General features: G+C 31.8%; 1 protein-coding gene across 4 annotated transcripts in view; it reads left to right on the top strand.

Annotated features, from left to right (window-relative positions):
- Positions 1-22506, top strand: part of LOC126742850 (oxysterol-binding protein-related protein 9) — a 67686-nt gene that overhangs the window by 41343 nt on the left and 3837 nt on the right. For 2 of the 4 annotated variants that reach the window (XM_050449663.1, XM_050449661.1), the window contains 7 exons: positions 1343-1454; positions 9955-10115; positions 13068-13257; positions 13314-13582; positions 16587-16708; positions 16764-17036; positions 21391-21621. In XM_050449663.1, coding sequence (XP_050305620.1) covers positions 1343-1454; positions 9955-10115; positions 13068-13257; positions 13314-13582; positions 16587-16708; positions 16764-17036; positions 21391-21621 — 1358 coding nt within the window. Of the gene's footprint in view, positions 1-1342; positions 1455-9951; positions 10116-13067; positions 13258-13313; positions 13583-16586; positions 16709-16763; positions 17037-21390; positions 21622-22506 lie in introns of all 4 variants that reach the window. The other 2 variants (XM_050449662.1, XM_050449657.1) reach the window with 1 other exon arrangement.

Below are 22506 nucleotides of genomic sequence, written 5' to 3'. Positions count from 1 at the left end.
ATACTGCTCTGCAATTATTAAGTTAGTATACCAAACAAAATGCAAAAAATACGAAATAAATTATAACATAATACAATTTGCCTACTTAGGAATTAAATTAAATTATTTTAATTTTTCAGAAATGGTACTAAAAAAGGAAAGAAAAATTCTTTAATAATTTTTGACATCAATAAAACAATGTAGTTCATTACTTGGTATTTTATTAGGGAAAATTAATTTTTCTATTTTGTATAAAGTAAAGTTGTCTAATATCAAAAATGTCAAATTCGCCAAAGAATAATGTTGATGGATAAACTCAGTCATTTTTCCGAAACATTGACAGCTTTCAGAAGAATTTGTAACTCTCGCTCCCCAAGCCAGTATTCACTAGTTAAGATGCGACTACGCAAGGCCTTAGTAAACAGTTTATTTATTCTAATTTCTATGACATTTACATTAAGTAGATATATTTTTGTAGGGATTATCTGAAAAATATAAAGTTTTATGATAGACCCTCAAACTTTCGCATTAATTTGTTATCCACTATTATTAGGAAATTATATTATTAGGGAAATTGGGAACATTATCCAAAATGTATTAGAGGTCGTTGTAGAATTACTGAAAGTACATACATAAAGAAAAATTATATAGATTTTTTAAATCAGTTTGTTTCATACATCAGTCTTGAGAATGCATCAAAATGTTGTCAAAGCTTTTTTTCTAATGTTTTAATAATAGAAAAAAGCACAACAAAACTGTGTCGTTTACTATCTCTAGGAATATTAAAGAAAAGACTAGGAACCTAGTATAGTTTATCTTTAATGTTTAGCACTACAATTTCGTATCTTTAATGTTCTCAATTATTTTCATATATAAAAAAATAAATTGTCGAGAATGAGGGAGAAAGAAAGTAAAACAGAAAAAAAAGAATCCTCACAAGGAGTTGAAGGATATCGGATAGGATTTATACTAGCAGAAAATATACGAGTAAGAAACAATATATTTTCATAATACTAATACAGTGGAGTCATTTCTTATGCCAACCTATAATATTAGTAATTTACAATACATAGTGAGTAAGTGCATTGAAAATTAACTAACTCTATAATGGTATATATGTTTTGTCTATGTTCCTACTTTAAATTTGGATGAAAATATTGATGGGATGGATCTCTCATATAGGGCTGATTACCCCGTGTTTAAGTGACCTCAACATGTATCTCAATGTTAGTTGAGACTTAACTTCTTAACTAACTTTATTGACTTAACTTCTTTTAACTCTAATTTGAAACTTATAATATACAAATATACAAAATAAAAAATATTATGTTGTTGTCTTCTGTATTATGGTTTTCTTTTCCAGCTTCGGTAACGGCTTTAGTGGTACCTGAAATGTCATACTCCAGCTCCGAAGGGGAAGACGATTTCTTCGATGCCAACGATTATCCAACTAACAGTCAGCTGCCCTCTCCCATGTAAGTTTTATTTTTTCTTTAATTAATTGCCGTTCTTAAATTTAAAACTTAAAAATGGAGATTCATGAGGTATTGAATGATTTGTTTTCAAATCATGCTTCATTGACATAAGATTTCTTGTGTAGAAAGCAACATGGTATATCTAAATATTAAAATGTAACTAAATAAAAATGTAAAATAAACTCTTAAATTGTACTTGTACAGCCAAGACAAAGATAAAAATAGTTAAAAACAATAGTAATTTGTACAACATATTCAAAACAAATACAGTTTTAGTATTCTATTTAAAATTGAGCCAAGAACAGAAAATAAAAAGTCACAAGCAAATACTATATATACTAAAAGTGAGTTTTAAAGCTCCAAAACAGTAAAAATATTTATATAACTACCTGATGATTAAGGTTTGTTTGAAAATAAAATACTGTAAAAAAGGTGAGCACTCAAGCATCTTAAATTTTTCCTTGAATCTTTGTTCTTTTAAATTTTTCTTTTTTTTTTATTTGATGAATTATATTGCTATTTGCTGGAATATATTTCTTTCATTTCATATGGTACAAGGCATTTGCCTTTATAGTATATAAATTGTGCGGCATTACGCCCACATGTGCTCATTAATAAGTTAATTTAACACTTAACTTGTGAATAAGTTTCCCATGCATTTATCATTTTAATGAATAATATATACTTTAAAGAAAATTTTGTGCTTTTATCAGTTAATATTATTATCAGTTAATCAGATGCTAATTAAAATGGATTGTTATTTTTTACAGATGTATTACAAATTGTAACAACAATAAAAGAAATAATAATAGTAATTTAGAATCATATCTAACCGCAGAAATACTACTTACATAACAAATCTGTGTTTGCATTGCCGTTTAATCAGATATTCTACATTGCATTTTTACAACAGTAACATATAAAAGGCTACTTGTTTGGAAAATAAAATTATTTAATAATCAGTAAACGTAATTCTCTAGTAAAATTTATCGTGGAAGCGGAATAAACATCAAAATTTAGACTCAAAAACGTTAGTTTTTGTAAAACAGATTACAGTTTCATTGTTACACTTTTGTGTAATATTAGCGAATTATACGTACATGTTTGCTACGCAGCTCCAAAATTCCATGAATAAAATATAATAGTATAAAAAAACTTATAATATATTAAACAAATACTAGTCAATTAAGAACAACTTGTACTAATATACCAGAAAAGTATAAAGATAAACCTGAACTATTAAACTGTGACACCTAACTTTATCCATCCGTGTAAATCCGAGATGTTCGGAATTTATTGACCCTTTAAGAAGTTGATTAATATTATTAAAATCTTTACATGTAGCTTTACATATGTAACACTTTTGAGTAGACGCTGTTTTCGTTATGGCATTGCAAGTCTTTCCGTCGATCATGAAAAATACCATGTCATGTTTTACTTTTAAAGGGTCAACACCCACCCGCGTTAATTAGTGTTTGCTTTTTCTTTTACCGAAACATCTGTGGATTCCTTTATGAATTAAATGTTCAAAGGACGACAGTATCTTCTAGACCCTGGCCTCAGATTCTGCCACATTATTTTTGATGTAGTCACCAAACGGAGGGGAACAAAACCGTCAGCCCCATTTTGAATATAAATAAAGATTTTTTTAGTCACAATTTAAAGTGCCAATTACGTCATTTTGAGCCATAATTAAACGTTTAATTGTAAGATTTAATGCGGCTTGTAAGGCAAGATATGCAGACATTTCTGTAACAGTAATTGTGTCAGGTTCTGGGTAACATCCCTTCTTTGCGGCCTGTATGTTTTTATATGATGGAAAAAGGTTTGGAGCTTGCGATTTTACCAACTTATACTGACTACGCTATAAACCAGCTTCTACTATAAAAGCTCTTGCTTTGAAGTTGGTAATCTTGTAAGTAAAGAGGTAATTTGCAAAGATTCTTGATCTGCATTTGTGTATTTAGTGGAAGCACCTGGGTCAGATACAATTAAATACAATACAGATACAAGTGGTTCTTTTACCAATTTATAGGCCTCCGCTTGTCCCAAAGCACTCATCGCTTTTCAGTGGCTTAAGCTAATTGAGGCAGAGGAACTGAATTTCTTAACTCTTTCGCTTTTTATCTTTTCATCACATGGCATTGTCGGTCGACCGCTACGTTTTAAAGCACAAATTAAAAATTAGGGACGAATGAAGCCAGACTTTTTTATTTTCTAAAACCTCTGTAACATACGGTGAGATTTTTCCCATAGAGATTTACACTCGTACTTAAAACGTCTACATTTTTGACAATTTTGCCGATTGCTTAGAAGAGCTGTTCTTTTCTCGATATCCTTTTGTAGAAAAGTAAATTGATCTTTTAATTCGTGGTACCTCGAATTTTTCATAATATTGCCCATTGCATATCTAATTGATTGGACTTACAGGATAAATCTAGAAAAAAAGATACTGTGCACTGCAAGTTCTTTTGGTAGATCTACCCTACCTACAAAATACCCTGTATAGGATTTCTATTACGCGTAAAAAATCTATATTATAGCGTCAATAAATTTTTTTTAATTATCATCATTTTTACAATAGATTTACATTAAATTAGTGTAGTGGTTTGGACCAGTTTATAGTTTCACCAAAGGTCATATATTTCAAAATGGGTCAAAAGCAACACAAATGCTGCATTCTTGGGTGCTTGTCCTCTGTTTGGTAGTTTACTAGGTCCGATTATGGTGGTAAAGTATTAGTAGTTCCATTAGGTCTAAGCTTCTCTCATCTTACTTTTTGAACAATTACTGTCTGGAAAAGCTTGAGAAATTTGAAAGAATTCTCTTAACGATTGTGGATGGTTGGTTATCTTGAGTCCTTGAGAAATAAAAATATATTTGCTTACCATTCTAAGGGCTGTGGTCTTTTAATTCCCATCCAATTACAGTAACTTCCTTTTTGTTCCTCATCTTTGAATTGACGGTGGAAGTAACAGTTGACCGCTGGCTCCTTGTTGCCAGTTGTGACGTTGCCGATGCGCTGTTTCCCATTCTTTTTCTCCTGTAAATGTCCCATTAGGAGCATTTTGCTCTGTTCTTTTTTTAATTTACTGTTTACATTTATTGTCTTAGGAATTTTTAGAAATTTTACTTCTTGCATTATTTGTTTTTGGATTTATCCAGGACTTCGACTTACCCTTTGGGTAAACCGCTTCTCTTTTGAAATTTGCGGTACGTGGTGGTTGAGTTGAACCTTTGGGATTGTGACGAACTGATTTGGAACATACTATCCCTGTAGTAGCTGGAACCATCTACACAAACTAATTGGTTTCTACACCGCAGCAGATACCAATTAGTTTGTGTAGATTGGTTTCTACACCACACCACACCAGTCAAGTATTCAATAGTAAAAAGATACCTGCAGCTGTTTTACTTCTTTGTTTTTAAATTTATAGTTATTTATAACTACCTATTTTTTTTTTAATTTAATATTATTGACTACATTTAAATCTTTTCTTAGTTGATTACTCACCTTGTAGAGTTTTGCCTTATTAAGTGTATTTAAATTGAGTAAGCTGAGGGTACTACCTGTACAGTGTATGATACTTCGTTACTGAGGAAACAAAGTAAAATGTAATAATTAAGCTATTTGTTTCTTTCGTTTTTATAATGAAGGGGTACTGGGTGAGTCTATCACTATGATTTAAACCAAATATTCTAAATAATTTGATTGTGATTTTTATTCTACACAGGAGCTTCTTTAATAGTCGGAAGTGACCTTAAACGATTGGCATGTAAAATCTTGTCCTCTTAATAATATTTTGAAAGCCCTAAAAATCTGGTGGCGCTCATTAATATTTCGAACGTTCTACTTCACTTTTGGTTAATTTAATATGAGGTAAACTGGTAAAATTGATAATTCAGTTGGGCACAAGAAAGACCTACCAGATCTCTATTTAAATTTTCTTTTAAAAATTACAACCCTCAACCCTATTTAGTTTGTTAAATATCTTGAACTGAGTAATTTTAATATTTAACTTCTAATTCTTTTAACAGTCTAATTTTTACCACCAGTGAAAAAGAAAAAAAATTACATCAGATATTTAAGCGACAGCTACTGGAATTTAAGATATTGGAATTTGAGCTTCATTGAAATTTGGGTTATTTGAGTTTAAAAATAGAACAAATGGCACCCAGTGGTTTTCCTCCTTTTCTTTTTTTTTAAACCTAATTAAGTTAGCACATAGATAATAATATATTATTTTTATGGTCGTGCAAACTCCGCCACTGGCGGTGCACCGAGCATTCTCCTCCCCAATTATTTTCATCCTCCTTCCACCGTTCGCGTTTCCACCCCCTGGCGCGGCGGCAATCGGCGTCGCGTCTAGTTCCCAAGCAGGCGTCGTGACGCTTACCGGCAACCCTATGTCACTCTCACCCTCACGAAAAAAAAACACGAAGCCAAATAATTCGGTAACTCTATAACGATTATTCACGCCACGTTTAATATTAAAATGAGTTAGTCATTTTATTGTGGGGAAATGTGGATCTTTGAACCTTTGGGGTGCACATTAGGACGGCCAGTTGTTGTCGGAAACAAGGGGGTTTGATGATTTTACGAGGTCAAAAGGTGATAAGGTTCGAGGCTGGATGGAGCTTTTTAAATCGAATTGTTTAGCTAAACACATTCTATTTTACAGTGTTTACTATTAAGAGAAATATTTGGCCTAACCGTACTAATGGTCATAAATTTTTTATTTGGAAATATTTTCGGTGCTAAGATCACACCGTAAACAACCCACTCGATTAATCGCCAATTTAAGGGTATCGACCTTTAAGCTTAATAAATCCGGCCCCTTCAAGGATTACAAATTTAGCCAACAAAGGTTTTATAGAACAATTTGCGTCCAACATAAAAATCATCTAGATCAATTAAAACCAATTTTATTGCTCATTAAATTTTACTGATGTAAGTGAGATCTATGGGGTTTTGTTTGAGTAAATGAGAATATTTTAGGACGTTCATAATTAGTTTTGAACTACATTAGGTAAAAGTAAATGTGAGTGCTATAGTTTTTGTAGTCCAGCAGCAATATGATGCGCCTTATTAACAACCGACTCAATTTTAGACGTAAAAGGTGAGTATTTAGCCATATTTTTTGATGTAGGTAAATTTAGTGTTTAGCAAAAAAATCGATTACGTGCAAAAGATTTTATTTTTGTGAACATTTTGTCGTATACTAGTTATTCAACTTATATAGGACTTCCAAGGATTATTACTATACTAAAATATGTACTTCGAAAAATAGAATAAAATATTTAAGAGGCACTTGAAATAATAAGATTAGTTATTAGGGCTATATGGATCCAGATAAATGCATTAACTTTTATGGGGAATTTCGGAAAAAATAGATATTCTGTTACTGACCCTTTGTCGATCTTGCAGAATGTATCTGAATGAGATACATTTTGTCTGTATTACACTGATGTAAACGAAATAAAAAAATTATATCAGTAAAAAAACAAACAGTCGTTATTAATTTAATTTTAGTTAAGTTTTTTTTATCATCCAGATTCTGCACTTGTATAGTTAAAAGTAAATATAAATATTTATTTTGACATTGCATGCATATGCCCAGGATATCTAATTGGCATATGATAGGCATATTCGAGGTCGCGATAAAACATACGTCAGCAATATATTTTTATCTTCTATAATATATACTAAGCATATCTTTTGTGTATCTTAGGAATAATTAATTCCTATGCCTGCAACTTTTTTTCAACTTCAGTGTCAATGTAAAGACTTTCCAGGTGAATATCTTGAAAACTATGAGATTTGAAAAAATGCGGCATGGAATAACTCATAGAGGTTGAAAAAACTAGAACCACCATATTTTTGTCAAGGGGTGACTTATTTCTAAGCAACTTATGCTACTGGAAAATCTCACTGATGTGAAACTCGATTATTCTCTTCATATGTAATAAACATATGCCAGGAATATTGCTTTTGATATACGATAATTAGCATATACCGGGTGACCCAATAAGACTGTTCCTCGGCCATATCTCGGGAGCCGTTCGTCGTATGACTTAGGAGTCAAAAAAATCATTGGATAAATCGGTCATAAAGAATCGATGGAAAATATTTCTAAGTTCTAAAAATAACCACCAGAGGGCAATCTTAAATTTTAAAATTGCATTTTCTTTAAATTTCGCATAATACCTAAATTTCGCAACAACTATCTATCATTTTAAAAATAAAATAAAAAAAATCTTATAATCTTTATAATTTTCGCCTGAAAGCACATTCGAATATCCCAACAATTTGTTTGGTATTTCAGTTAGTGAAGTAATTACGAATTAAAGCAAATGGAAATACTTATTACAACTCAATCTAGAAAAGATAAACTATTAACAAAACAGGAAATATTTCATCTCAGATTGGATTGTGAACGCCGGGACAGTATACCTGCCTTTAGTCTACTTAGGAACCCTAAGTTGATTTTCTCTCTATGGTGTGGATCTGCAAAGTATATATAGTTTAAGACCCGGTTAAAATTAATCAACGAGAATATTATATTTATTAAGTAAACCTCCAAGTCAATCTGAAACTTGGCCTTAGGCTTTCATTACTATTACTCCTTGAACACGATGTTTCCTAAGATAATGAAAATCAATTTTCCCGCTACGCTCTATTAATTTCGAAAACCGTATTACCGTTCCTTTCTGGAACAATTATTCGGACGCCCTTTAACAGCCTTTCAGGTCAAAAAACTAATTAGACTCCTAGTTAGAGTAGGCATCACGTTTTGAGTACTATTTTAGGCGAGATGTTGAGGAGGCATACATACTGAAATTGGAAAAGTTTAGTTTAGGCGAAACAAAGTTTGAAAATTACGGGAGTTGGAAATACCTACTGATTCGGAAATTTTGCGCTTTACAAGGCCATCATATTTAATTTTTGTTTTAAAAACTTCCCCGTTGATTTCAAATAATAAATAAATCATCTAACATGTTCATCGGTCTATATGTTCTATTCTATATTAAATTAAAAGTCGACCGATCCAATTTAAATAATATAAATGGGTCTACATGAATATTTTAAAATTTCACCTTGTTATTTTATGTATAATAGTTTTTTTTACGTTTTAAAGGGCACGTGCCGCACTAATGAGTAAGCGATTATCACGGGCCGACGGATACATCGGTTACACAAGGTTGGCGAATTTGAAAAAATGAAGCCATATATTTTATTTGAGCTTTTATTAGTTTTAAAAAAAATTTGAGAAGCCCTGCTCATGGCTTTACCTTTAATGGAAGACTCGTGAAAATGAAGATTAGGAAACATGTTCTAAGAAGTCTAGAATAAACCAAAAAATAATACGTACTCATGGCCAAATATGTACGATTTCTGTTCGGGCAGCACTGTCTTTCGGACTTTTCTTACCATATCAATGTTGTCTGCAATAAATATATTAAATTAGTCTTTTTCAGTTATTATTTAAATTTTTCGTTTAAAATAATTGTGCACATTTTATAACTTATTCGAATAATTATATAAAACCGAATAAAATAAATTAATTACCTGATTCTACATTTCTTCTCTCTCCACATTTAGGACATTCAATAACATAACCTGACCATACATATTTGAAATAAGTCCATGAGGTATCTCTGTTTGTCTTATAGCTTGCTTTAACTATTGTTCTTTCACCGTTTTTATGACACCTCAAAAAATAAATAAACTTTTTTTAATACAATTTTTTTATGCAAGTGTGGTTTTAGTGGCTAAAGCGTAGTAACTGGAGGTTTATTATTAAGAGTGTACATGTAAGGTGCGTCGTTACTTGGCATTCTTTTGTAGTATTACCAATTGCATTTAAAAAAACGATATTTTATAAGAAAATATAACGCATTATCATCTGCATAATATACAGGGTTATTCATGACATACGACATAGAATATTTGGGCGAAACTATAGGGTAAAAAAAAATAAAACTTCCTTAATATGTATTAAGGAAGAGTGAAGGAAGTGAAAATGAATGACATTTGAAATAATAAGTTTAGTGCTCCTCAGTGCAAATATGGTAAAAAAAGAGAAAACACATTTCAAGGAATTTTTAATTGACATTGATTTACGAGGTCAAATCCAAAAATCAAGTAAAATTCCACATGTCATAAAAATAATTTTCAAAGGTACTTCTGGAAGCAAATTTATTTTATTTTTTTTGCATTGTAGTTTAGCCATATTCTGTGTCGTATGTCGTGAATAAACCTGTATACTTTGATTGAAGAGAATGTTGAGAATAACTGAGTTTTCATCTTCTCCCGCAGATGCTAACATCGTTAGCGAAACACGTGTCGAGATTAAAAATAAAGAGTTTTGGTTAGTGGTAAAACTGTCTCGTAATTTGAGCATCACACCAAAGGTTTCAACCATAGGACTAGTAATTTTTATGAAAAAACTTGTTTAACCCCAAAATAAAGTCAATAATTGTCTCTTTTTTTCAGTAGCCTTAGATCATTTGATAGCGATGGCCAGACGACCCAAATACCGACGTCCAGATCGAGCCCGCCAATTACCGCGAATTCTCCACACACCAAGGTTCAGTCCGTCCGAAAAGGAAGCCAAAATTCGGTTAAAAGCCGTAACCAAGAAGACTTGGATTATGATGGTAAGAAGGTATTATTTTATATGATCTGAGCGACATACATAGTGCGCACGTTCCAATGTTCTTTGGAACACAATGCAACGTGTCCGTAAAACCAATTTTTAACAACAAAATTCACTTCCTATTATTCTTTTAGGAAAACGTTACTATTTACAATTACTTAATAAATATGACAATCCCCTTGTAAAAATCCTTCTTATTCTGGTACCATGACCGTTCAATAATCCTTGGCTGTCATGTTGACAACTATTTATCTACTACTGCTCGGAAATGTTATATTTGTAGATTTTCCAGTATGTCAAATTCTTTAACCACGATGTTCTCCTTGTTCATGGACTACGCTTGCCTAGGAGTTTCCCTCAATAATAAGATGCAAGATCGTTTCATAGTTTTAAATACTTTTAAATTGCCATTGAGAACTATGTTGTTATTAATTTTGTCTACCCAACTGTTTTTTATGCCGTACAAGAGAACTGGAAAGATATAGCAGCATACCATATCTCCATTCCCAACTTCAGCATTAAGTTGTGATAACGTTCTCTTCAGCTTCACAAAAGAAACTTGAGCTTTCTATATTCTTATTTTGATCTCCACATGTGGTCTTCTAGATAGTGGGTTGGAAGCCATTATTGCCGCTAAGTTGCTTTGGTTTTTAATGTAAATTTAACAATGCAAAACATTTTGTCTCGTTTTTATTCTTACACTTATGTCTTTGATCCATAAGGTATATAATAGAATAGGTATATTATAGAATATCATGAGTCATCCAGCTTTGCTTTTTTCCTCTTCTTTCCTCTCCCAGTTTACTCTTCTGTACACCTAAAAATCCTTACTGGACTAATATTCAGAGTCTTTTTGACGATTTTTGCAGGTTTTCTTGTTATTTTCAGCTGTATAGGTCTGGATTTTAAATCTTTGATGTATGTTTATTTCGGTTTGAAAATTTTAATTTTATAGAGTTTTGTTACAAATGAGTACACACTATAGGTTCATATTTAAAAAAGGGAACAGTAAAAATGCTTATTTTTTTCGTTCTTTGAGTAAAAATTATTATATTAAATAAGGAGGTTGTATTATTATATTTTTTATTAATAATATCTATAATTTTTTTTTTTAAATTAAGAAAAAAATTAATTAAAAAATACTTAGAATTAGGGTTTTGTTCAGCATTCACTAGTGATCAATTAATTTTTGTTTTCGTAAAATGAGGTATATTCTGAAAATATGCTCTTCTTTGCCAATTTAACATTTTCATTCTGTTTGTCGTAATGCTGTGATCATAAATAAAACAGGATTGCGGCACACAGTTAAATATCTATATAACTTTTACTTCCTACTATATGCCAATATATTTATTTCATTTATATAAAAGAATGTTTGTATTAAAAATTTCACTCCAATACATTTTTTAAGCGTCGTTTTCGTTAGGCAATGAATTTGCGTAAAAATTATGATTTAATATGATGGAGACCTTAAGCTAATTGGAAAAAAATTACATAATTTTTTTGTTAACGGAGATGACTGTTACCTTTTTGGGAAAAAATGCACCGTACTTCTCGTATCAATACCATATAAGCATTTTATCGACAAACACATATCAGGTATCATGTTATTTATTGATATTTGCAGGCTCTCTACATCTGCCAAAAACTTGTATCAACGTACAACTAACGGTGCTTCAAATAATAATAAATGAATAAATACAACAAAAATTTCTAAAATTTAAAGGTTTGAAATTGTGTTTTTCGTTCAAGACAATATGTTCTGCGTAATTCACCCAATGGAAAAAAACGTGTTTATGCATTGTAAAGAAATATGGTTTATTAATTTTCAAAAAAAATGGGGATGCCATTTAAAAAAAGGAGCTAGTATATCGGGAATAAATTATGCAGGGATAGTTTTAAAAATAATCTCAGAGTATTATCTGCCATGAAAAACAGAATTTGATGTTTTTGTTTAACGTTCACAAATGACGAAGGTCTGTTCTTGTTGAAATCATTTTGAGGCCCTATATTTTCAAATATTCATAAACAATTTTTTTCACATTCAGTTTCGTAAATCCTAAAACTAATGTTAAGGGTAAATAATTAGAAGTAGTGTGGATATTATAGTTCTACAATCGTCATTACTTAAGACAAAGTACAACGTGCTGTCTTCTGAAAACGATTTTACTTTATTTTACTAGATATTTGTTTGTACACTTTTTATACAAACTATTTTCTCCACATTTTGTCATGTGAATCTTACATATAAGGTGAGCAATGTTTTCTTCTTGGTAACAGTACGACCTTTGGTGGATCTTGTCTGGGTTAACGATTTGTCTTCATCAGTCCCGATCTATTATGGCCTCCTTCCTGTCATATATCCGCACGGTCTGTAGGCCTTTTAAAATGTTGTCCCTCTATCTGAGTCTCATAGCAATAGCAGATGATCGTTTTTGCAGTTTTGACATTGGACACTGTTCTCGACTTTATGAGGAGTCGCTTCTTAAATCAAATACAGGCAGAATCAAAATCAGAAAACACTGCTACCCTGAATACACTCGCGAGCTACCCTGCTCGCGATAAGATGTAAAATCGCGTCTGTACGAATAAAGAATACAGAATTTTAAGTGTGTGATGAGAACTGTCAGACGTGGATTTTATATATCTCTTAGAAATTCGCAAAAAAAAGATGCAAAACAAATTACTGTCTAAGATCAATACGGCTATATGGATGAAAACGTCTCGATTTTCTTATTATTTACTTCAGAGGAACCTATGCGTGGAAACATTTTGTGGAAAAACAAGTTTTTGTTTCAAAAATGGTTTTACAAATACGTTCGACCGAAGAAATCAACTTGATGCATGCAAAAGATCATATGCGTCCTGATTATTGCGGCTTAACATCAAAGAAACTAGATTATCGTTAACACCGATATTATTTATTTGGGTTTTACACATGGTACTTTTCTAGCTTTATATGAAGATGACGATGAACCAGACGTGGAGATGGAGAGCCACGGATCCGTCATCAGGCATCTTTTGTCTCAGGTTAAAATCGGGATGGATTTGACCAAAGTGGTTTTACCTACGTTTATCTTGGAAAGGCGATCGTTACTAGAGATGTATGCTGATTATTTTGCTCACCCTGACTTATTTACAAGGTATGGTTTTTAATAATAGAATAAAACTAAATAATAATATGTTGATTTGTTTACAGAATAGCCGATTTAAAAGACCCACGAGACCGAATGCTACAAGTAGTAAGGTGGTATCTTTCATCATACCATGCCGGCAGAAAGAGTTCTGTGGCAAAGAAACCTTATAATCCTATTTTGGGCGAAATGTTCAGATGCCACTGGGATATGCCTGAAAGTTGCGGAGGAAGTAACGGTTCTAGCGACGAAACTGTTTCGGATGGACCAGTGCCGTGGTGTAAAAAGGATCAGCTCACGTTCGTTGCTGAACAAGTCTCGCATCATCCACCGAGTAAGTTAGGAGAAATTATTAATATTTAAACACAATTACTAAAAAGTGCCGTTAAATTAATCGAAAGTTCATTATAACTTCATCGTGCTATAGGAGATTGGCTACTAGTCGAAATAATCAAAGAGGGCTGACGATCCTTTATTTATAACATAAAATAGTACTTATTTACCGCATAAGTCAAAAAATTGATTTCCTTTTCCCATTTTTTAAAAACTTCTAAAAAATCTTTTCATTTGAGAACCACATGTATTCTATATATATGCCTCCGATTAAATCGGTACTATTGGCATCTTTGTTAATTATTTAGTTATGTTAACTATACTATGGAAATTGGTAGGATTTTTTCTTTTAGGAATTGGTAGGAGTATTAATAGTCTGGTCATAGGATTGATTAAAATGGTGAAAAAAGAAAAAAAATTGAACATCGCGTTTTCGAGTAAATGTTTAAAATGTACTTTTGTTAAATGGAATCCCCTGAAGATTTACCAGAAGTTTATTTATACTAATGGCCTAAATCTAAAACTAACAAAGTTCTAGCGATTTCAATAATTTTATCAAATTTAGGCAAGTTGGCTTTGCAGTAAAAATAACATCAAGTAAACCTACTTAATTTACAATAAATTAGAAAAAACATCGCCATCTTGTTTAATACATTTCTAAGCATACTGAAGCACGCGTCTTGTAGCTTTGAATACTTTCCATCTGTTTATCCAATTATTTGCCGAATACGTGTTGAAGTTCATCAACGGTTCTATATATTTTTTTAAACAATTCAGTCTTTATGTAACTCCAAAAATAAAAGTCGAGAGAGGTTAGGTTTGGTGATTTAAGTGGCCAATGAATCAGACGTGTCGCAATCCATTTATCGTTAAACAGTCTATTCAATAATATTCTTACATCATTTAGTTGATGGGGAGGTGTTCCATCCAAATAGATTTGTTGCCGTCTCTCCAAGTTAACATTATCCAAATAATCTTCCAGCGTTACAGATATTATGAGGTCAACATATTCTTTCCTTCTGGTCAAAGTACCATCATAAAACACAGGTTCTATTATTTGGATTATTGATTTTGAAACATACCTTTTTTTAAAAAATTAGCTTCGTCGCTCCTAATTATACAGTTTAAAATATTATTATTTCCTTCATATGCATTACGTCACCGGTTCCAAAAAGCAAGTCTTCTTTCTTTATCGCCAGGCAACAATGTTTGTACTGGTCGATATTTAGAGGGCAGAAATTTGTGCCTCATTAAGATCCCCCATATTGTTACTAAGCTCTTGCTAAATCTCTAGTTGAGTTTTCCATATGAGTTTGAAAAGATGCCAAAATAGATATTTCAACATCCTCGCTTACTATAAATTGGTTCCTTTTTCTAGTTAAACACGTTTTAGCTACATCTAAATTTTTTGTAGAGAATTAAAAAGTATCTACAATCTATAGCGGTACTCTTCTAGCGCTTTTTTACTATTTTTTTGGTATACAAGGTAACATTCTAACATATCACATTTTTCAATATACGTAAAAAACATTTTACTAATTTAGATTTTACAAAAATGTATTTATAATTTAGGTTTAGGCTATTAGAACAGAAAAAATCCTACTAATTTACCCGACCCTGTATTTTAAATATGAACAAAGATACCAATAGTACTGATTTAATCAGAGACACCCCATATAGAAGGCAACTACATAAGAAAAACTATATTTCTAGGCTTGAAATACGATAGAAAGTGAAAAAATACCCAATGTTAGACATAACAATCCAACTCAGATAAATGAATCTTTAAGGATCACACATGAAATGATGATTTTCATCTGTAGTTGCCTTAGTTACGTATGAAAAACGACAATTCTAGGATTGGACTAACTAGAACGTAAAATGCTGTAGAAAGTTAGAAAATAAAAAAATTTCCTAGCCCGGAAAAGACCCATGAATCTTTAACAATATCTGTGAAATGACGATTTTTTTTTTGTAGTTGCTTTTATTACGTAAGAAAAACGAAACTTTTACCGATCTATACTGTAACTAGGGCGTGATATGTGATAAAAAGTTAGAAAATTTACATTTTACCCAATTTTATGCATATAAACCTAAGTCAGACTCTCGTCTGTAGTTGTAATAATTACGTCAAGAAAATTACATTTCTAGGCGATGCAGCCCGTAACTGGTACGCAAAATGCAATAGAAAGGTGAAAAATTGGTATACAAACTTAACTCGTGATTCGAAAGATTCGTGAAAACATCTAAGACGAACTATTAAGAATAGTTAGAAACAATTTGGCATCAACATTAAAAACACGCTACCACCACTTTTGAGATCATTAACAAATAAGTTAAACAGTACAGCAGATCAACTGGACAAATGTCAAGTTATTTAAAAAATAGTAGAATAATTCCAATAGCAAAAAGTAACCAGTCCAAAGATTCTTGCAGGTTTTCGACCAATAAAGTTATTTCCCGTCTTTGATAAAATTATAGAGACATCTCTGTTCCAATAGTTGCGACAATACTTTAAACAACATAACTGCTATATATTCGACAGTTAGGTTTTAAAGTAATGTTATATCAGGGTTATTTTTACTTTTATTCGTTTTTTCTTTAATAGGTAGTTGTGGTTGTTGTTTTTTATTATCACTAATTATTATGATTATTAGTTGTCATATTGGGGAGTAATATTAAGTGGCACGTTATATTAGATAGACCGTTAGATAGAATAGCATTGCAAGATCTCGACGTCTGCTAAACTATTATTATTAATTTTATTGATTTTCTATTTGCGGAGTTAAAGTAGAGTAGGGTCGACCGACGGTAATCATCTTCGATGCTCTTTTGGCCTTCAGAAAACCGTTTATACAATTCGAAAACGCGCACTTTTTTTAAAGTTAATGAGAAATTCATCCGTTGCTCGTGTTTTTAGCCACACATTGGTATTGGCACGAGAAACAATAAAAAGAAGACAATTACATATATTTGCATTATTATTATGTTTCTTTGCCTTTCAGTTTCTGCCTTTTATGCTGAACACTTTAATAAACGGATAAGCTTTAACGCGCATGTCTACACGAAATCGAAATTCCTAGGTCTTTCCGTCTGTGTGTACAATATTGGCCAAGGTGTTGTTTCAGTAAGTGTCATTTATCAACAGCTTCGTAGTTTACTATTTATTTAATTACCTTTAGGTACTTGACTACAACGAAGAGTATATCGTAACTTTCCCGAACGGATACGGCAGATCGATCCTAACCACCCCCTGGATAGAGCTCGGTGGAACCGTTAATATTCACTGTCCGCAAACGGGATACCATTGTGATATTGAATTCCTTACTAAGCCTTTTTACGGCAATAAAAAACATAAGGTGCAAGCGGACGTTTACGCTCCCGACGATAAAAAACCATTTTTAAGTATAAACGGTGAATGGACCGGCATTATGGAAGCTAAATGGCCAGATAGGGTAAGAATTTACTGGTATTATTTGGTAATTTGAGATTTCGCGTAACTTGCAATATCTTTTGATGCCTTTTTAGTATAACTTTAGTATTAAATATCTCATATGAGTAAATCTTGAAAATGCTCTTTGGTTCTTTGTGAAGTAAATGTTAAAGATAAATAATAGTAGTGGTCAAAATTATAGAAACTGTATCTGGGGAAGGAAGATTACACAAGCTACAGCAAATAATTAATACAAGTCAGTGGCTCAGCTGCTTAATTTAATACCTAAAATATAGTTTTCTTCTCTAGGAAGGGAATATTTGCTTTTTCAATTTATTATTATGGATATTGCTGTTAATTGTACAGGGTGTCCCAAATTCGGGCCTCACCATTGGGATCTCATTAACTAGAAGAGATACGAGGTCGGTTAAATTAAGGCAAAGTTGCGCAATTTAATGCTCATTAAAACGCCCTTTTGAAATTTCAAAAATTCCGAATAGTTAAAATATTTGGAAAAAACCGAATATTGCCGATTTCATTTTTATTTTTTTACGGCTGAATTTGAATAGATATAACAAAATAAATTACTCATTTTTATTTCTACATTCTCTATATTACAAAATGGTGTCGTCAGATTTTCAAACAGACGTTTCGTATTTGAGCTGTCATTATCAAGTTTGTTTTTTTAAATACGGCCCTGAATTTTTTATTACGGGTTTTATGAGCCCCTTATGTTGCTAAACCAACGATGTATCGCACTTATTCAAAAATTTTATATTAATAGGGACTCATGTGTTAAAGAGAAAGACAAAAAATATATTTTTAATAGGATTAAAAACGTTTTCTTTACAGTGCTAGTATATTTAGTTTTAATCTTCTCCCGAAGATGCTAACATAGTTAGCGAAACACGAGTCGAGAGTAAAAATAAAGAGTTTTGGTTAGTTGTAAAACTGTATCGTAATTTTATAACGAACACTATTGGTCAATAGAAAACCTAAGGCAGAATCAAGAAGTAAGACCGCAGGGACAAAAATCATTTAATATATGGGTCGGTATGTAGCACAATAAAATTATCGGCCCGTTTTTTCTTGAAAGAAATATAATTTCCGAAGGATATGCAGAATTAATAAGGACCAACATAATGGATTCCTTAATGGAAGAACCTTTGGATGTATTACGTCAACTATGGTGGCAACAGGACGGTGCTCCACCCCATATTGGACGATGCGTCACCAATTTATTAAATAAATTGTTCCCTATCAAATGGATTGGAAACCAAGGACCCGTACGTTGGCCCGCTAGAAGCTCCGACTTAAACCCTTTAGATTACTTTCTTTAGGAATTTTTTCAAAACCGTCTTTATCAAAATAAGCAACAAAATCTTAAAGCGTTACTTCAAAACCTAATAAGGGAGATCAGGGCTATCCCCGCAAGAATTATTCAGCGTGCGATTCATAAAATTCACAGACAGACACGAAAATGCGTCCAAGCAGGCGGATTACTATAATTATACAGGGTGTCATTGAAATGGTGTAAAAAAATTCGGGGGGTGATAGTACTCCTAAAAATTTTAAAAAAAGTTCCTATAACTATAGGGCGGAAAATGCATATTAAGGGAGTTAGGGGCACTGAAAGGGTAAATTTAAAAAACGGTTTTTTGAAATTGTAGGCTTAAAAAACGAGATAAAATTTCGAAAAAAAATCCTCTGCCATAAATTTTGACCCAAAATCAAATGGTGATACTGAAAAATAATTTGGAAAATCGGAAAGGGTAGTTTTTGCAAGGGTAGGGGGTTAATTCGTGAATAACTTTTTTTAGGTTATTTTCTTCGCAACGTGGGTTCATTTTTTAAAAACTACATACTTTTTCCTACAAAAAAGGTACTCTTGTTGCACATCGCCCAGAACGATGGTTTTCGAGAAAATTGAAGGCAAAAAGTTTGCTCTGATGGGCTGCTAACTGGTTAAACAACATAAACTTATGAAAGTTATGGGGTTTCAAAAGTAAACAAGTAGTTATTAAATAATTAATTGAAAAATCTAAATTTCATGATTTTTAAAACATCGTATTGCTTTAAAAAAACGAAATAAACCAATTACCAAAATTCCTTATTAAATGCATACTTATTTGATTCATTAGCCTAGTTTACACCGCGAGTACCAAATATTCAATACGCGGACCCAATCCCCTATTCTCAAACTCAACGTGCGCGAGTTGACAAGTTTACACGTAAATTATTCCAAATTGTGACTTAATAGGTTTGAGAATATGTAGAGGTTTTAGTCCGCGTACTGAATATTTGGTACTCGCGGTGTAAACTAGGCTAATGAATCAAATAAGTATGCATTTAATAAGGAATTTTGGTAATTGGTTTATTTCGTTTTTTTAAAGCAATACGATGTTTTAAAAATCATGAAATTTAGATTTTTCAATTAATTATTTAATAACTACTTGTTTACTTTTGAAACCCCATAACTTTCATAAGTTTATGTTGTTTAACCAGTTAGCAGCCCATCAGAGCAAACTTTTTGCCTTCAATTTTCTCGAAAACCATCGTTCTGGGCGATGTGCAACAAGAGTACCTTTTTTGTAGGAAAAAGTATGTAGTTTTTAAAAAATGAACCCACGTTGCGAAGAAAATAACCTAAAAAAAGTTATTCACGAATTAACCCCCTACCCTTGCAAAAACTACCCTTTCCGATTTTCCAAATTATTTTTCAGTATCACCATTTGATTTTGGGTCAAAATTTATGGCAGAGGATTTTTTTTCGAAATTTTATCTCGTTTTTTAAGCCTACAATTTCAAAAAACCGTTTTTTAAATTTACCCTTTCAGTGCCCCTAACTCCCTTAATATGCATTTTCCACCCTATAGTTATAGGAACTTTTTTTAAAATTTTTAGGAGTACTATCACCCCCCGAATTTTTTTACACCATTTCAATGACACCCTGTATTTGAATATTTGCTTTAATTATGTTATTTTTAAACCTATGTTTATATTAGTGTTTAAGTAATTTATTTTGTTATATCTATCTAAATAGAGTCGTAAAAAAATAGAAATGAAATCACGAATATTCGGTTTCTTTCAAATATCTTCAGAACTATTCAGACTTCAGAACTGTAACTTGTCATTCCAATATTAGTCGAACAACCCATTTTGCATAGCCATTCATATGTTTAGTTTTGGATCCTTCAATTTATACCACATAGTCTTCTGCATTTGTTGTCTTTCAGATTCCTTTGTTGATACGTGGCCTCCACATTATTTTCTGCCTCCAAGGAAAACGTCTAAACGCCTAGAAGGTGTAATAATTCGTCGGTTTTCTGAATTTTATTATTTGGTCTTTTTAATTGTTGTAATTAATAAGAAAATTGACGTTGATACCGGGGAGGGAACCCCCCAACATTAACCCGGGTGCTTCATTTAGTTAATAACGAAAGCATTAAATAAAAAGCCCCAGGCTGCATTTGGAACAACTCGTACTGAAAAATTGCATTAAAAAAAATACTGAAAATTTCTCGGGTAACGGGACGGATAATTCTGTTTTAAACGTTAACACTGTTCTTTTTTTACGGTAATTTTGATCTGGATCCATTTCATATTTATGGAAGGGTATATAAGGGACTGATGGGCTGCGGAATGCCACTTCAAGGAAATAGAAGTTATTGACAAAAAGGCCTTCGTAAATGCATTGATTTGCGAAATATCACCTCTATAGATGCCCTTCAAGTAGAAGCTGCTGATCCTCCATTGTCCCTAAGAAGACAATTGCTTACGGATACATTTTTACTCAAAATGTTTAACAAAGAAAGTATCTTTGTCAGTAAAGCTAATGAATTGTCAATTTGCGTCTATACAAATAAATACTGGTCAAAGAAGAAAATTCGCTTACTAGTCTTTAGTTATTCCTGGCAAACGCAAATTAAGTTAAAAAAGAACGTCAATATTCCACTCTCTGCACTTATCAAATCGATATAGAAAAAGTCTTTATAATCCCGAAAATAGTAATAGAAAACGAAGCTAACATCATATGGAAAACATTGACAAGAACCTGCAGAATTTCGAAAAAGAACAATTTATAATTTTTTCAGATGTTAAGAGCGCTGACTCAATTACTAATTATTATAAAACTTCAGTATTAAATTATATCATTATAGAAATTAACTACTAATATATAAATATAAATCTATTAATATAATTTATATTGCTATCAGAGATTACTTCTTAATAATGTTTCTTAACTTGTCATAAAATATCTGCTAAAATCGTTATCGAAACACCTGTCGAGAGTAAAATGAAGAATTTTGGTTGGTGGTAAAACTGTCTCGTAATTCGAATTATAATAATTATCATATGGTTTGTCCTTATTTTAGCCTGATCCAGAATTATTTATCGACGTAAACGCCTTAGACATAATAAAGAAGCAAGTAAGACCAATTAGTCAACAGGAGGAGAACGAATCTAGGAGACTATGGAAAGAAGTGACGGCAGGGTTAAGGTTTAACGATATCGATAAGGCGACTAACGCGAAACAGACCTTAGAACAAAAGCAGCGAGATGAGGCCAAGGACAGGAAGGGGAACGGGAAAGAATGGCAAACTAAGGTAAGCAATTTTATTAAAACACAGTCCAGAGATTTTATTGACTAATTTTTTGGTAGCCGTAAGTTATAGGCTAGATTTAGGTATTTTATTTGTTGTTTCTTCATAATTCAGTTTTCTTTTTTAAGTATAATTGTAAAGTTAAGATGACTTGAGGGTGGGTATTTTTTTTTAAATTAAAATGAAACATACACCTCTATGTCTGTGGTAGATACCTAAAACAATATACGCTATCGCTCACCAATAGAGCAACTTTTAAAAAATATTCAATATATATATTTTATACCATAATATTTAAAAAAACAGACATAAATTTTTTTACAAAAACTTTGCTGATATTTTTTGTTTGTTTTTAAGCAGTTCATATGTATAGAAACTAAGTTTTATATTTATTTCTTCTTGAGTTTTGTTGCTGTGGTGAATTTAAAAGTATAAAGATTCAACATGCCAAGGGGTGTAAATCTGTCTGTGGACATAAAAAAACATTTAGAGTAACTAAAAAATGCTGAAAAGCAACGTAAAATAGCAAAGGACCTAAATTTAGAAACATTTCTAATTTTAATAATGTTAGAAGGAGGTCCAAAAAGTGGCAGAAAAGAAAAACTGATAGGGTGGTGGATAAAAATATCAAGAGATTGGTTGTGCAAGATGTATTCATTAGTGCTTCTCGAGTTAAACAACCGTTGAAACATGTTTTAATATCGGTAAGGACTATAAAAGGAAGACTGAAGGACGCTGGTTTATATGGTCGAAAGTCACCGAAAAAATCCCCTCATCTCAATGAAAACTGGGAGATTAGACTTCGATTTTCCAAAGAGCATCTTATTACTATTGTTACTTAAAGAGCGAAAAATGGAAAATAGTGTTTTCAGATGAAAGTCGTTTTAA

The sequence above is a fragment of the Anthonomus grandis genome, chromosome 12, assembly GCF_022605725.1.
Source record: "Anthonomus grandis grandis chromosome 12, icAntGran1.3, whole genome shotgun sequence".
Taxonomy (NCBI): Eukaryota; Metazoa; Arthropoda; class Insecta; order Coleoptera; family Curculionidae; genus Anthonomus; species Anthonomus grandis.
Note: the sequence above shows the minus strand (reverse complement) of the source record. Positions and strands in the feature narration are given on the sequence as shown.